Source organism: Diadema antillarum, unplaced genomic scaffold, assembly GCF_040938485.1.
Source record: "Diadema antillarum isolate AM-2024a unplaced genomic scaffold, OU_Dant_1.0 seq00000519_RagTag, whole genome shotgun sequence".
NCBI classification, from domain to species: Eukaryota; Metazoa; Echinodermata; class Echinoidea; order Diadematoida; family Diadematidae; genus Diadema; species Diadema antillarum.
The window spans coordinates 1,532-18,475 of NW_027271471.1; the positions used below are offsets into that span (position 1 = coordinate 1,532).

Here is a 16,944-nt window from a genome sequence, read left to right on the forward strand (position 1 = left end):
TGCTTGGGAGGGGGTATCCCCTCCAAACCCTCCCCCTCTGTGCCTCTTTCCCTAGCTAAGTACACTTTTTAGATTTACAAAAAATTCTGAATAATTCTGAGTGCACAAGACGTATCACTTATATTCCGAAAACTGAAGGTTCCCTCATGTATAAGGAGAATTTCGCCTTTTAATCGACCCTTTCCTCCCTCAGCCCCCCCCCCCCCCCCCATCAAGTTTTTTTTTTTTTTTTTTTTTGGGTGATTTCCCAAATGTTGATTCCATCAAATACGCGTATACGAGATATCTCAATTTCAACCTTAAAAAGATAAAAGCTCCATGGGAAGGGAAGGGTGGAGATAACACTCGCCCATGCCTTCTCCCTGCTCGCCCCCCGCCATGCAAAGAAGTAGACTGTGGCTATACCCAGATCGCTTTATTTCAATTCTAAAAACGCAAAAGCTCCGCGAGCGGGAGGGGAAATCCCCCTTCCCCTAAGCTCTACCTCACTAGACTTTATACATACGCACAGATGGTGCACATTCGGAATAAGAGCTAAATTCCGTGATTTTAACACTTCGATGAAAAAGTATCGCACCAAAAATTTGCACCAGATCGCGGAATTTCAGGTCTTAAAACGCAAAATCACCTTCGTGTGGGAGAGGATATGCCCCTATCTACACCCTCGTGTGCATGCTTTTTCTGTTTGATTGCTGAACAGACAGCGTTCATGATATTCAGTGTAAGAATTAATACAAGAAGACTAGTGTATTCATATTATACCATTTCATAGGCAAATTGTTCAATAATAATCTACACTAAAATATACTGCAACCTTAAACAAGTGGGACTGTTTCAACTCGTTAAAACACGCAAAAACATGCATCAAATTGCACCATTTGCAACATCAAAATGCAAAAAGTTCTCACCGTGGAGGGGGACACCCCCTCCCACACCCTCCCCTACCCCCTCGCTCGCTCCGCTCGCTCGGGTTTAGTCGCGTTCATGATATTCAGTGAAAAGAATTAATACAAGAAGTGTATCTAAATCATACCATTTTATAGGCAAATTGTTCAATAATAATCTACACTAAAATATACTGCAACCTTAAACAAGTGGGACTGTTTCAACTCGTTAAAACACGCAAAAACATGCATCAAATTGCACCATTTGCAACATCAAAATGCAAAAAGTTCTCACCGTGGGAGGGGGGGACACCCCCCTCCCACACCCTCCCCTACCCCCTCGCTCGGGTTCAGTCGCGTTCATGATATTCAATGAAAAGAATTGATACAAGAAGTGTATTTGAATTATACCATTTATAGGCAAATTGTTCAATAATAATCTACACTAAAATATACTGCTACCTTAAACAAGTGGGACTGTTTCACGTCGATAAAACGCGCAAAAACATGCATCAAATTGCACCATTTGCAACATCAAAATGCAAAAAGTTCTTACCGTGGGAGGGGGGACACCCCCCTCCCACACCCTCCCCTCCCCCCTCGCTCGCTCCGCTCGCTCGGGTTCAGTCGCGTTCATGATATTCAGTGAACAGAATTAATGTAAGAAGTGTATTTAAATTATTCCATTTTATAGGCAAATTGTTCAATGATAATCTACACTAAGATATACTGCTACCTTAAACAAGTGGGACTGTTTCACGTCGATAAAACGCGCAAAAACATGCATCAAATTGCACCATTTGCAACATCAAAATGCAAAAAGTTCTCACCGTGGGAGGGGGACACCCCCCCCCCCCCTCCCACACCCTCCCCTCCCCCCTCGCTCGCTCCGCTCGCTCGGGTTCAGTCGCGTTCATGATATTCAGTGAACAGAATTAATGCAAGAAGTGTATTTAAATTATACCATTTTATAGGCAAATTGTTCAATAATAATATACACTAAAATATACTGCTACCTTAAACAAGTGGGACTGTTTCACGTCAATAAAACGCGCAAAAACATGCATCAAACTGCACCTTTTGCAACATCAAAATGCAAAAAAGTTCTTACTGTGGGAGGGGGGACACCCCCCTCCCACACCCTCCCCTCCCCCCTCGCTCGCTCCGCTCGCTCGGGTTCAGTCGCGTTCATAAAATTCAGTGAAAAGAATTGATACAAGAAGTGAATCTAAATTATACCATTTTATAGGTAAATTGTTCTATAATAATCTACATCAAAATAAACTGCTACCATAAACAAGTGGGACTGTTTCACGTCGATAAAATGCGCAAAACCATGCATCAAATTGCACCATTTGCAACATCAAAATGCAAAAAGTTCTTACTGTGGGAGGGGGGACACCCCCCTCCCACACCCTCCCCTTCCCCCTTGCTCGCTCCGCTCGCTCGGGTTCAGTTGCGTTCATGATATTCAGTGAAAAGAATTAATACAAGAAATGAATCTAAAATATATACCATTTTATAGGCAAATTGTTCAATGATAATCTACATCAAAATGAACTGCCACTATAAACAAGTGGGACTGTTTCACGTCGATAAAACGCGCAAAAACATGCATCAAATTGCACCATTTACAACATCCAAATGCAAAAAGTTCTTACCGTGGGAGGGGGGACACCCCCCTCCCACACCCTCCCCCCCTCGCTCGCTCCGCTCGCTCGGGCTCGGTCGCTTCGCTCCCTCACAGACTAACCGCCCCCCCCCCCCTAAGATGAAATCCTGGCTACGCCGTTGTAATCATGTATAAAAGTGCACATAAAAGAAAAGAAATGTTACTATGACACGTCAATGTTAAAATCGGTAAATTCTGCCGATTTACTCATTGCAGAGGATGGAGAAATCTTCAAGCTTTTAAAAAAAGATGCAAGTTATGCTGACACCATTAGGATTGTAAATGAAAAGTAAGATCACCATGAGATTAAGTAAAACCAGTTTTGAAATGTTCCCTTTCATGGGATTTACAGATTTTTCTTTATTTCTTCGCAATAATCACATTACTATCAGCTTCATGTATTGGACCATGTAGCTCAGTTTTGTTTTTTTTTTTTGTCATACAATGTTTCAATGGTAAATTCAACATTTGCAGTGTCACTCAAACCTTTGTAAATGATGAATTAAAAAAAAATCAAAATGTTGGATTTACCATTTCATTTTGTAGAGTGCAACTTAAAACTTTATGAGGCGATCCTTTTAGATACTCTTGTGTTAGTACCGATTGATTAAATTCGACTGCTAAAACGTCGGCCTCACACCATCGTATCTGCCTCACCCTAATGAATACTAGTACTGCAATATAAACGCATCTAATCAATCAGTCGACATGTCCCCGCAAGGGAAAATGATGTGTTGTGTCGAGTGTACAGAAAGGAGCCATGGTTCCAACAACGTTAAAGGGTTCTGACGCCAACTCACAGCACTTTCCCCCTTTTTTATATGTACAATGTTAATGTATGATATTAAGACTGGAAAGTGCGATGACCTATCCTGGCATGTTAGTCAGCAGATTTTCCCTTTCGCGTTTAAGTGGTAAAGACAAAAAGATCGACTATTGATAAAATCTCAAGTAGAACTTGTCTGGACTTAAACATCCAACGGGGCAGACAATAATATCAAAACACACCACAGGTAAACAAAACCTCACCGAATATTTACGGAGATTCGATCCGTCACGCCTTTGGCACACATTCTCCATCCTTTTTCCTTTCTTCCTCTTCTTCGTCTTCTTCTTCTCCCTCCTCTTCTTCTTCTTCTTCTTTTAGTTGTTATTTCGAGAACCATTGGATGTTTCACTTACCCATGTTTTACTTTAACGCAGTGCAAAACATAACTCTACGAACCTTACAGCAAAACTGGTATTCAGCAAAATCAACAGAAAAAAATTATTGTAAATATTGTACATTCAATTAAAAAAAAATGAAATTGATGCTTTCCAAAGTTTTGATTGATGGACCATTCTGGTCACCTGTTATTAACCAGTTCATCTTTTGCTTGACATGCGTGACCAATCCCATGACTGATAAATTCCATTATTATGTCGGACAAGCTTTTATGCACTTTGTCGTTTTGGAAACTAGTGAAGTACTCGTGAGTACCATTAATTCGACTGTTGAAACTTCGACATCACACCCTCATATATGCCTTATTATCCTAATGAATACGAATATTATTTATAATATGACAATTACAGCCAAAATTTGTGCACATGATCTATTAAACTCCGAACTGCATGGCTTTATATACTAGTCATTCGCAGCGAATTCAGTTTGTATTAGTGACATCCAACACTGATGATGTAAATTTACCAGCAGAATTTATGTCGTAAATATTTTTTACTCTCCCGGGTATACCCGTCCATATCTGAGACATCTGTTTCCGAATTACCAGTCTTTATCAATATGCATATCTTGTTACTAGTGCTCGAAATCGATCCCGACCTGAACATGCGCGGTACGTGTATGTTATGGGCAATTCCGCGAAAAATGTTACTTTTCCTAAAAATCCTAAATCTGCAATACTTTGAAAAATATATGAGCTACAGGGACAAATTTAGTATCAAATGCTAGAACTTGTCAAGTTCTTTCATTTGAGTGGTAATTTGATACAACTGAAGTGCATTTAGGCATTCTTTTCGTTAAAAAACCCATTTTGGGGCAAAATTTTTCATAATTTTTGTAAAAACACACAATCTTTGACTGTCATTATTCCATATTCAGCAACACTTCAGCATTTGTGTCAAAGTGGTTTATGGTTAAGAATGAACCAAAAAACACTAATATTAGCCTTGTATGAGATACGAACTGTGTTAGAATATGAATATTGGGACTTTATAAAGTGGACAAAGTTGTAATGTCCGTAACGCTAAAAATGTAATGTCCGTAACGCTACATTTGTGAACCTGTTACCGATAGAGTGAATGCTGAATGTGTTGTACGCAATTACCAATCTACAGCTTAAACAGGACCTGAGCATTCATTTCAGAAGAAAATTCCTTTCACTTGATGCTCTGATTCATAAATTTCTCAACATATCCACATGGAGGTAAATAATCGTGTCCAAAAAATGTAATGTCCGTAACGGTCAACATATTGTGTAATAGATCTACCGAATGATAATAGTAACTGATCAAAACTTGGACTGTTAACATTTCAGGATGAATGGGTTAATAGAATAAACCATGAATGGATAAAGAATGATTATGCTGAGTTGTTGAAATAAGCCCACAAAGTCACAAAAAATTCTCTAAATGTAATGTCCGTAACGCTGGAATTGCCCTTATATTTCATAATAATATTTCAAGTGTATACTAGGTTTGAGTGCAACGTCGCGCGTCGGTCTGAAATGCCGAGTTCGCCCATTCTCAAACTTAATTTCTTTCCCATTTTTAATGTATAATTTGTGTGTGTGTGTGTGTGTGTGTGTGTGTGTGTGTGTGTGTGTTCGTTTGTGAGTATATCTTGATGTGCGAAATGCCAGGCATCTGCATTTTGAGCCCGATTTCATTTTCATGGAAGCAAATGTCGCAGGAGCAAATGTCATGGAATCTCAGAAAGCGGAATTCTTGTCATTACCATGACACTTTAAGGAATGGCATAGTTATATTTGTGGAGGTTATAGGATTTAGATTTTTTTGAGTCTTGGTAGGGTCCATGGTTTGACTGTTTGCGAGATACTTAGAAATTGCTGTATGAAATGTTAAAGAGCATACAATTCTAATATGGCTTCCAAGTTTATTTGATGAAGATCAGTTTTAAAGTGGCTGAGAAATAAAAAAACAAAGTAAAGCAAAGCAATCCAGGAGGTGTTTCATAAAGCTGTTCGTAAAGTTACGAACGACTTACGAGCAACTGGTGATCAGTTCTTGTGCTGAATTATTGAAATTCTGATAAGTGTGGCACTTCAGAACTGATCACCAGTCGCTCGTAAGTTGTTCGTAACTTTACGAACAGCTTTATGAAACAGGGCCCCGATTTTATTATAATTTTTTATTACTATCAGTATGTCTTGGATATCTCAGCCATTTCAAAACCAATTTCCATCATAAACTTTGAATTCCTCTTATAATTATATCATTTTCCATACTTCGTAAGAGGTTTTTCATTAATTAAAAAAAAAAGTCATCATAAAAAACGGAAACTGAACCCCCTTCTCAACCTAAACTGTAAATCATCCCAAGGAGCTGCTATTAAATCGACAATTTATGATTCGTGTGTGTCAGAAACTAAAATGTGCCGTCAAAACATTATAATTTGTTCACGTACACCCATTGTAATTCCACGGAGACACTGCCAAAGACACACCCGTAAGCTTTCAATAGTCCATGGGCCAAGACCCGAAAAATGGGTTATTGGTACCACCTGAGGTGGCAAAACCATTTTGGTGTCATTTTGTTTGTCGGACATAGATACGCTTATCAAGCTATGAAGCATTTCCAAATGAGTAGCTTAGTCATAATAAATGAATTTTTAACCTATTTGGTCTCGTTTTTATATCCCTATACTTCTGAATCGAAACTAACCGCTATACAAAGACGAGCACGGCCTTCTGTATGTCCACAGGTGTTCTGTTGTAAACGCGGTGCGCTTAGTCTTTATTGAAGGCAGCGAAGGGAATATCCAAAGAGTTATGATGTCCACAGCTGTCACGCGGTGCGCTTAGTCTTTATCTAGAACAATGTGCCGTTATCATATCTAAAGTTTATAGTAAAAGGGATTATCTATACTGTTTTAATACCACCCTCTCAACAAATACATCAGTTTTAAACAAAAATCTCTCTGTTCATTTACAACATTATTAATTATAATGTATTGTAGTGTACCGGTACATTGTTTTTGCATAATCTTTCATTGTTGGATGGAAATAAAGCGACTTTGGCGTGGTATTAGCGTTTTCACCGTAGCGTTTTCACCGGAAAATGATAAATAATTGAAAAATACTGTAAAATTCACGAGGAATTGCTTTGTTGTCGTTGTTGTTGTTTTTAGATAAAGGGATATACACTGTATTATAAGCTTTGGATATTCCCTTCGCCGTCTTGAATATTAGACTAAGCGCTGTGGACATCATAACTCTTGGATATTCCCTTCGCTGCCTTAAATAAAGACTAAGCGCTCCGCGTTTACAACAGAACACCTGTGAACATACAGAAGACAGTGCTCTTCTTTGTATAGCGGTTGGTCTCGATTCAGATGTACAGGGATATAACAACGAGACCAATTTGGTTTGAAATTAATTTATTATGACTAAGTTACTCATTTGGAAATGCTATCATAGCTTGATAAGCATATCTATGCCCGACAAACAAAATGACACCAAAGAGGTATTGCCACCTCAGGTGGTACCAATATCTGGCCTGGCCCATGGACTATTATGCTCCTAACTTGAAAGCCAACCTCTAGTTTGTTTGCAGAAGGGGAGGAACCACACAATACAATTTTCGCGATCCCCGAATGTTTTTCTTTTCTCTTCTTTCTGCTATACGGTATGACAATTCGATTTTACGCACAATAAACTAGTCTTTGTGTCAGGCGAACAAATGGCATTTCTAGACTATTGTGGCATATATCGCTCCAGCATAATCTAAAAAGTCCGTCTGACATGAAAGCAAGGGTGCCCAGCCCCATACAGTGTAAGCTGCATTTCGTAGAAGACAATTCACATTGATAACCACTAACCTTAAAGGGATGTACAGTATTGGTGGAGATGAGAATTTGGCTTTTAACTTTTTGCGAGATACCAAGAAAACACTTATGATAAAGTACAGAGCGTACCATTTTAAAAGGAATTTAAAGTTTATTTGATGAAAGTCGGGTTGGGAATTACTGAAACATCCAAAAACAAAGTAAAACAAAGCGATCGTAATAAAGTGTGGGTCCCACACTTTATTAGAATCGCTCTTTCTTTGATATCTCGGCCATTTCAAAACCAATCTTCATAAAATAAACGTGGAATTCCTCATAGAATTACTTGCATGCTCTTTCATATTTCATAAGAGGTTTCTCATTATTTCACCAAAAAATGTTAGAAACCTGAAATTAGATCTCAACCAAAACTGTACGATCCCTTTAAGCTCTTTTCTCACTGGTATTGTACTTTTTTTTTTGGGGGGGGGGGTGGTGTGGGTGGGGAAGGGGTCATGAAGGTTTCCTCTCAAGGATGTGGGTACGATAATAAGCCAGTTTACTGTTCCACTTTGCGCATGAGCAGAAAAAGGTCATTTGTACAATCAGGCACGTTGGTTTTTTAATTCACTGAGATAAGCATCCCTGATGTAATGATTATTCATGCAATCCTCATGAATGGCGCTTACTAGTACATCCACCTGACAGCAAGGCTGATTTAGCAATGTTGGTAGAAAGAGTTTATTTATGCATTCAACACAAAACGATCAAATGCATGCCTGCCGAAGTGACAATTGACAGACCATTTTTGTCTGCCGCTCTGCGTAATTTCATTCTTTGTTTAAACGTGAATTCCATAAGATTGTGGGCATGCTTATGCATCATGCTGCTTTGAAAACAAGTGAAGTGCCTAACCTATTGAGAAAAAAAGAAAGGTCATTTGTACAAATGTGCCCATGAGCTAACTCTTAACTGGCTTATTAGTCCATGGGCCAGGCCAGATATTGGTACCACCTGAGGTGGCAAAACCTTTTTAGTGCCATTTTGTTTATCGGGCATAGATATGCTTATCAAGCTATGATAGCATTTCCAAATGAGTAGCTTAGTCATAATAAATGAATTTTGAACCAATTTGGTCTCGTTGTTATATCCCTATACTTCTGAATCGAAACTAACCGCTATACAAAGTAGAGCACTGTCTTCTGTATGTTCACAGGTGTTCCGTTGTAAACGCGGTGCGCTAAGTCTTTATTCAAGGCAGCGAAGGGAATATCCAAAGGTTATGATGTCCACAGCGCTAAGTCTTTATTCAAGACGGCGAAGGAAATATCCAAAGCTTATGATACAGTGTATATCCTTTAATTTAAAAACAACAACAACAAAAAAGCAATTCCTTGTGAATTTTACCGTATTTTTCAATTATTTGTCATTTTCCGGCGAAAACGCTACGGTGAAAACGCTAATACCACGCCAATGTCGCTTTATTTCCATCCAACAATAAAAGATAATGCAAAAATAATGCACCGGTACACTACAATACATTATAATGAATAATATTGTAAATATACAGAGTGATTTTTGTTTAAAACTGATGTATTTGTTGAGAGGGTAGTATAAAAACAGTATAGATAATCCCTTTTGTGAGGAACTTTAGATATGATAACGGTACATGGGTCTAGATAAAGACTAAGCGCACCGCGTGACAGCTGTGGACATCATATCCCTTTGGATATTCCCTTCGCTGCCTTCAATAAAGACTTGGCGCACAGCGTTTACAACAGAACACCGTCCTGTGGACATACCAAAGTCACTGGGGAAAATCTCTTTGGGACATACGGAAGACAGTGCTCTTCTTTGTATAGCGGTTAGTTTCGATTCAGAAGTATAGGGATATAAAAACGAGACCAAATTGGTTAAAAAATCATTTATTATGACTAAGCTACTCATTGTATCGCCCGAACAGAGTTCGGAGGATACTATGGATTTGGCCTCGTCGCGCCGCGTCCGCGTCCGCCGCCGCCGCCGCCGCCGCCGCCGCCGCAGAGATTTCCTTGTGAGCGCTCTACCAGCTGCGTTTCTTTTCCGATCATCTTCAAATTTGGCATGAAGGTATATTATGGTTAGACGAAGACGTCTTTTGTTTTTGGTGATGGCGCCCTCGCTTGTTCCGTCTGTATACATGAAAAGGTAAATCCAATAGGGTCTGTTTGTGAGCGCTCTACTGGCTGCAGTTCTTCTTCGATCATCTTCAAACTTGGCATGAAGGTGTATTATGGTTAGACAAAGACGCCTATTGTTTTTGGTGATGGCGCCCTCGTTTGTTCCGTCTTTATACATGAAAAGGTAAATCCAATAGGGTCTGCTTGTGAGCGCTCTACTGGCTGCAGTTCTTCGATCACCTTTCTTCGATCATTTTCAAACTTGGCATAAAGGTGTATTATGGTTAGGCAAAGACACCTATTGTTTTTGGTGATGGCGCCCTCGCTTGTTCCATCTTTACACATGAAAGGGTAAATCCAATAGGGTCAGCTTGTGAGTGCTCTACTGGCTGCAGTTCTTCTTCGATCATCTTCAAATTTGACATGAAGGTGTATTATGGTTAGACGAAGACGCCTATTGTTTTTGGTGATGGCGCCCTTGCTTGTTCCGTCTTTATACATGAAAAGGTAAATCCAATAGGGTCTGCTTGTGAGCGCTCTACTGGCTGCAGTTCTTCGATCATCTTCAAACTTGGCATGAAGGTGTATTACGATAAGACGAAGAGGCCTATTTTTGGTGATGGCGCCCTCGCTCGTTCTGTCTCTATACATGAAAAGGTAAATTCAATAGGGTCTGCTTGTGAGCGCTCTACTGGCTGCAGTTCTTCAATCTTCAAATTTGGCATGAAGGTGTATTATGATAAGACAAAGATGCCTATGGTTTTTGGTGATGGCGCCCTCACTTGTTCCGTCTTTATACATGAAAGGTAAATCCAGTAGGGTATGCTTCTTGATGCTGTGGGTTCGGGGGATACATGTGCTCGGCTGCGCGACCCGCCGAGCACGAAATTTCTAGTTTGGAAATGCTGTCATAGCTTGATAAGCATATCTATGCACGACAAACAAAATGACACCAAAAAGGTTTTGCCACCTCAGGTGGTACCAACAACCCATTTTTCGGGTCTTGGCCCATGGACTATATGGTGTGATATCCTCAAGGATGACCCATTTTCGTTACATGCGTGCAGAAACCGCCAATGCCATGTCGTCACCTAGCTTCTCTATTGTTTGCCTTGTTTATGCCGCTTTATAAACCAATCGGACCAGTCCTGGCAAAACACCCTCCATTAATTGCGTTGTCCCATTAAATAGTTTCGTACGCGTATGCTAAATGCGTTTTGTTTGTGTCATCATTCTCGTTCATTTATGGTTGATCATGAATTTCTAAGACGTTCCTACTTGTTATCCCACACACATATAAATTCTGACACTCTGTCAAGCACTGTGTATAACCACTTTGTAAGTGTTTAATTTGAAAATCATCCGGAAGTCCGTCTGACTGCCTAGCTGGAATGAGGTCCCATTGATTATTTGCGATCTTGGTGTATAAATACCCAGGCGTTTCGGATGTCTTGGGCATGGATAATTCCCCTTTTACAGATGCAATATTTCAAAGCTATTTGAATAAAGTGCCCTTCTTTCTCCAAATTTGCCCGGTTGTATGATTTTGAAATGGGAGAAAATTCCATATTGATGAATCATGTTGTCATATTCACCTCTTAAAAAAAATGTCAAATACATTGTTTGCAGGCTGTTTCAGATTATCGATGGAGCTTGTAATGGCAGAGCTGATCGATTTTACATTTACCACTCTTCATAGGTGTAGCAATATCTTTACAGATGATATTCCTGTACATTGCAATAATATCCTTCCCCTTCGTGATTTGAGTCATTTTTAATAATAGTAATAATAATAGTAATAATAATAGTAATAATAATAATAATAATGATAATAATAATAATAATAATGGGGTACTTATAATGCGCCAATTCCACGTAACTAATGTGCTCAAGGCGCAGTAGAAAAAGTGAGTGTAACGCAAACATGCACATGAAAATGAATGCCACAATGATGACGATGGAAAAAAAATCATAACATATAACAATAATTCTTCTGGAAAACGGTGACGTACAAATGAGTCTTGAGGGCAACTTTAAAGGAGTCAACATTCGAAATGTAACGGATAGCTTGAGGCAACTGATTCCACAGGTAAGGTCCAGCCTGTGCAAATGACCGATCCCCCATGATTTCTTCGTTTTTTGAACAACAAGCAATCTACAATCGATGACCTTAAACATCTGGGAGGATTATAAAATGTCAGCAAATTAACATTATACACTGTACTCTGGGGCAGTTCCGTGTATGCAATGAAAAACAAGCAATAATGATTTAAATACAATTTTTATAATAAATAAATATAATTTTTAATTATTTTGTTTTGTTTTTGATTTTGTTTTTGTTTTTGTTTTGTTTTTTTGAATTTCTCAATATTATGAGGTAACACAGCTTGGTATAGAGGATTTATCTGTCATATTTTCTCAATGCTCGGATGGTCAGAAGCTATAGCAGTGTGTTTGTGTGTGACACACACCCACACACTTAAACCTGGCATAAACCCGAAGGATAATTTGACTTGGGGATAAATGCGAGGGATCGCCGAAGTGATGCAGCTTTTTGAGTATGTAACAGATAAAGACAGAATAAACTAACCAGAAAGAATATAAATTATTAGTGTTAAAAAAATGTTCAAATTATAAATGTTAAAAAACATACAATTCTATGAGGAATTCAAAGTTTATTTGCCAGAAGTCGGTTTTCCAATGGCTAGCATATCCAAAAACAATGAGGATTACTTTGTTTTACGTATCTCAGCCATTTTAAAACCATTTTTCATCAAATTAGCTTTTAATTCCTCTATTATGTATACTCTTCTATATCTTATAAGCGGATTCTCATTATCTGAATATGTAGAATACGTATCATTAATCAAATTTTGCAAACCTCAAACCACATCTTAACCGAAACTGTACCATCCCTTTAACTCAAGCTTAACTGGTGACCTGTGTTCGTCATGAACTGTTGACATTCTGCGATGGTGGTAGTGAAAAGTTAAAAATTGATATTTTTTTTTGAAGGATTTTCCGATTTAATTCAAGCTTCACTGACCTGTTAATAACATTCTTTCAATCCCCATGCGTTGTGGGCACACTTGCTCTTTAAGCAGTGGCTGTGTAGTAAAATCTTGACAACACAGTGCCAGTCGCAAAGATGCTTTCATTGTGTATGCAGCGTGATTATTATGGTAGCTTACTCTGCATGCGTTCTTTTTCAGTGTATAGAGTGTAAAGGCATAAATGATTAAGATTTTCATGAGAACAGAACAAAATATAGCTTTTGTGTGACATCACCGGAAGGCACGATGGTAGCTTCAATCTATAGCACTTGTGCCTCGACACTGCGTTTGTATTTACGGCAAAAGCTTGTTTTCATTGTCGGCGTTTATGTTGTTGGGAAAGAAACATGAACAGCAACAACTTCAGCAGCAGCAGTAATAATAACGACAACAGCAACAACAATAAAATGAATACCATGAAGAAGTTTTGCACGTCGCCTCTGTAATCTGCACCTCGCAGGCACCCTAACTTGTATGTTCCAATACAGTTACCACTACAACGTCTGTACAACGCTTTTCCCTGATATGTATTTGGATATTTATATCTGGGTATAGACCATGTTCCCTGTATAAGAGATTAATTCGTCTTCAGAGCACAAATTACTGTAACTTATTGCGCGGTTTCAAGGGGTTATGCAATGGACTTGGGTGCGTTGCTTTGTCAGTGCATAGTCCCCCCCCCCCCCCGTTAGAAAATACCATAAAACTAGCACCCAAACGAAATTGATGTGTACAGCATGTTTCCTTATTAATCTATTTTGTTCAATGTAGTACTTCTTCATTAACATGATGTAGAAATATATATATGTGTATATAATATATATATATAGATGTTTCAGGTTTCAAGTTTATGTATGAATTATACATATTTATTATATTTCTCCTCTCTATATATTTCACGCAGTGTCTGCCCTGGACTGCTATGTCTGCAACGACTGTCGCAGTGCCACATCTTTCCTGTTTAACAGCGAAACGTGTCCAACTTCTATTCTGAACATTGGAGGGGCGAACGAAAACCGATGCAGCAAGGAGATTGCGTTAGATGGCAGTAAGTTTTAAAGAGAAACAAAATGGAAAGGCAGTCTCTCTAATGTCATGATACACACTGGTCTGGCCGGGGTCATTCAGCGAAACCAACACCCACGAATCATACGGCCCACGAACTCGATATTGGAAAATGGAAAGACCGTCTCTCTAAAAATGTCCCGGCACACTGGACCACGAGCTCGGCATCCAATGGTCCATGAAACATCATATGGGAAACGAGAAATTCAGCCCATAAGCTTGACACTTCGCAAATAAAGCCCACGAGTCCGATACTAGGCAAAAAAGGCCCACGAGCTTTCACCCCGGGCAGTACGGCCTAAGCCCCGTGATGAAATGTCGATCTTGCGGACTTGTTTGCCTATAGAGTCATTCTCATCGGCCGTATTTTCCTATATAGTGTCGAGCTAATGGACCATAATTATATAGCTCATGGGCCTATTTGAGTTGATACTGAGCTTGTGGGCTGTATGTCTCGTGGGTGTCAGACTCGTGACATGCCATTGCATGCCCAAACGTCGGTACGAAGAAGCCGATAATCGAAAAGTCACTTCCTATAAATGAGTAGTAGTCTGCCACACACTTTGACACATCGCAGTGCAATGATGCTATGATGCCATTGACTTGTGAAGTAAGTGTGTCTTCCAAACAAAACCAAAAACACCAAATTCCTGGCTTCCACCGACGAATTGCCAAGTTCAATTTGAAGACGTTTACGACTTGGATCAAATGATTTGCCTCACTGTTCTTTTTTTTTTTTTTTTTTTTTTTTTTTGCGAGTTAGACCTGTAGGGTAGTAATCTACCTCGTAATTTTCTACTGCTCATATCCGCAGTCGAATGGATAGCTATTGGGTACAACTGAAGTTTATTTGTAAAGCGAATAAACTCAATTTTTTTAAATTTTAGATAATAGCAATTGAAGTATTTTTATTAGTATTTTTTTTCGATATTACGTGAGGATCGTGGTACCTTCGAGTGTGCCTCATTTCTATACACTTATAAACGAAGCTACTGTTTTGGGGGAAGGCATTTATTTCTCGATAGGAAAGAGACTCTGAACTGACATGAAAATTGAATTTAATTTGATGGTTTTTGTGTGCATAGCACTTTATTCATCAATTCTTATTTACTTGTTATTGTCTGCAGTTTGTCGGCAACAATATAATGCATCTGCAATTTATGTATTATCATAGCGTAATTATTCTTTAAAAGAAAAAGAACGACGTGGAATTGATTTTTCTGTTGTCTTTTTTTTCTGTCCGCCTGACTGTCTTTCTGTCCATCTGTCTGTTATTTATCAATCAATCAATTTATCAATTTTTAAGCGCAAAACCTATGGACATAATTATATTCTTCTGCGCTGGAAAAGCTTCTGATGGGCTTGATGATAATGAACAGTTATATAAAAAGATGTGTTTTGAGTCGTGATTTAAAGACTGCTATACAGTTGGGGATTTCCTGACTTCTAATGGTAGATCATTATCCAGAGTTTGGGAGCTGCACAGGCAAACTTGCTCTCTCTCTCTCCCAATGTTACTTTGGCTTACGTGTTTAAATTTGTAAGAGAAGAGTGTGTCCTTAAAACTGCGCAAATTATGCGTACTAGGTATGTCTATGAGATTTAAGTACTAATAATTCAGATATGTAACTGGGGGCTTGACGGATGAGTGACTTATGTACAATCAACAAAATCTTAAACAATATTCGTTTACGAATCGGAAGCCAGGGTAGGTCTTTCAGAAGAAGAGTAATCCTTGGGAACTTGCCTTGGTTACACATAAGCCTTGCGCAGGAGTTTTTTTTTTACTATTTATATTTCTTTTTCTTTTTTCTAACAACAACAACAACAACAACAACAACAAAATAGCGGTCAACCGAGGTTGCATGACCCAAGCCGAGTGCGTTGTCCAGGAGGGGATTAACAGGTGCCAAGATAGCGAAGTCGGTTGTACCATCTGTTGTAACGGCAACGACTGCAACGGTGCATCCATGACGACCGTCTCCATGGTTACTCTGCTCATCGCCGCATGTCACGCCCTCTACCGGCTGTTGCAATAAACAGAGCGAACTGTACTATGGTTTTGCCTTCTGGTGTTGTTGCTATGAATGTTGTTGTTCTTCCGTTACCCTTTCATCACTTGTGGGTCTAGAGGTTAGAAGATGAACTGTAACCATGACGATATTTGCAAGGAAGTAGAGGTGATTTTAGACAATTTAAGTTCCTTTTCCTGGATACATTTTGTAAAACAATACTAAGATCTTTCATACAGTGAATATTGTGTAAATACGTTTACTTAGTGTACAGCCTTTGATTCCACGCTGATAACCTGTCAATGTGTGATTGTGCACTTTCTTCTTTATTTTTTTTTTTTTTCATTTACAGACGATGTCCCGGTAATTGTGGGTAGAAGAACACTGACACTTGCCCGTCATACCATTTAGTACAATTACATTTGTAGAGCAATACCATTTCAGAAAAAACGGTTTTCGTAGAAGAGTTCCACGCATTGTTTATTGGTTTTCCCTTGAAATATCTGATGTCATCATTTATATATTGCCAAGGAATCGTAGAGGCTGCTTGTAAATAAGTTACTTCAACAAAGTGTACCTGTAAGCATGGCTGAAAACTATTTGGCGAATTTCTACATGATAATCTTTACATCATTATACAGTTCTTAAGCGTCGATTTTTAGGAAGGACAAATTACCAACAATTATGCACGTGTAACGTTCATGGACTACTTTGCCGCCATAACTCTATAGTGCACGGTGTTCAGTAGCTAAAGGGCAGTAGCAGGTATGATATTGCATGGGATATTGGTGCATACTATGTACTCAAATTTTGATACAACTAAATTTTGTAATTGTACTCATTATGGTTCCTGTTTTTATCGCTGTTAATTTTGAAAATGGAAAGGATTTCTATCTGTTTTGCCTTCACAAAGTTGCTTCCCTTCCTTGCAAACGTTGATATATCATTGATAAAATGATTGACCTTGATAGATTTTTGTTTTGTTTTGTTTTTTCGGTATAGCTTCACATTTTTTTTAAAGGAAAGTTTGTGCATCATAGAATAGAGCATAGATGTGAGTGAAAATGACATGTTTTCAAGACTTAAGCCTGATA

The 16,944-nt window shown here is 38.8% G+C and overlaps 1 protein-coding gene across 1 annotated transcript; it reads left to right on the forward strand.

Moving 5' to 3' along the window:
- Window positions 1-13,677: 13,677 nt before the first annotated feature.
- Window positions 13,678-16,674, forward strand: LOC139734260 (uncharacterized; the record flags this gene model as incomplete). Its single annotated transcript, XM_071645057.1, has 2 exons — window positions 13,678-13,821; window positions 15,687-16,674. Coding segments are annotated over 2 exons (335 nt in total), but the record flags the coding sequence as incomplete, so codon positions are not given.
- Window positions 16,675-16,944: the final 270 nt, after the last annotated feature.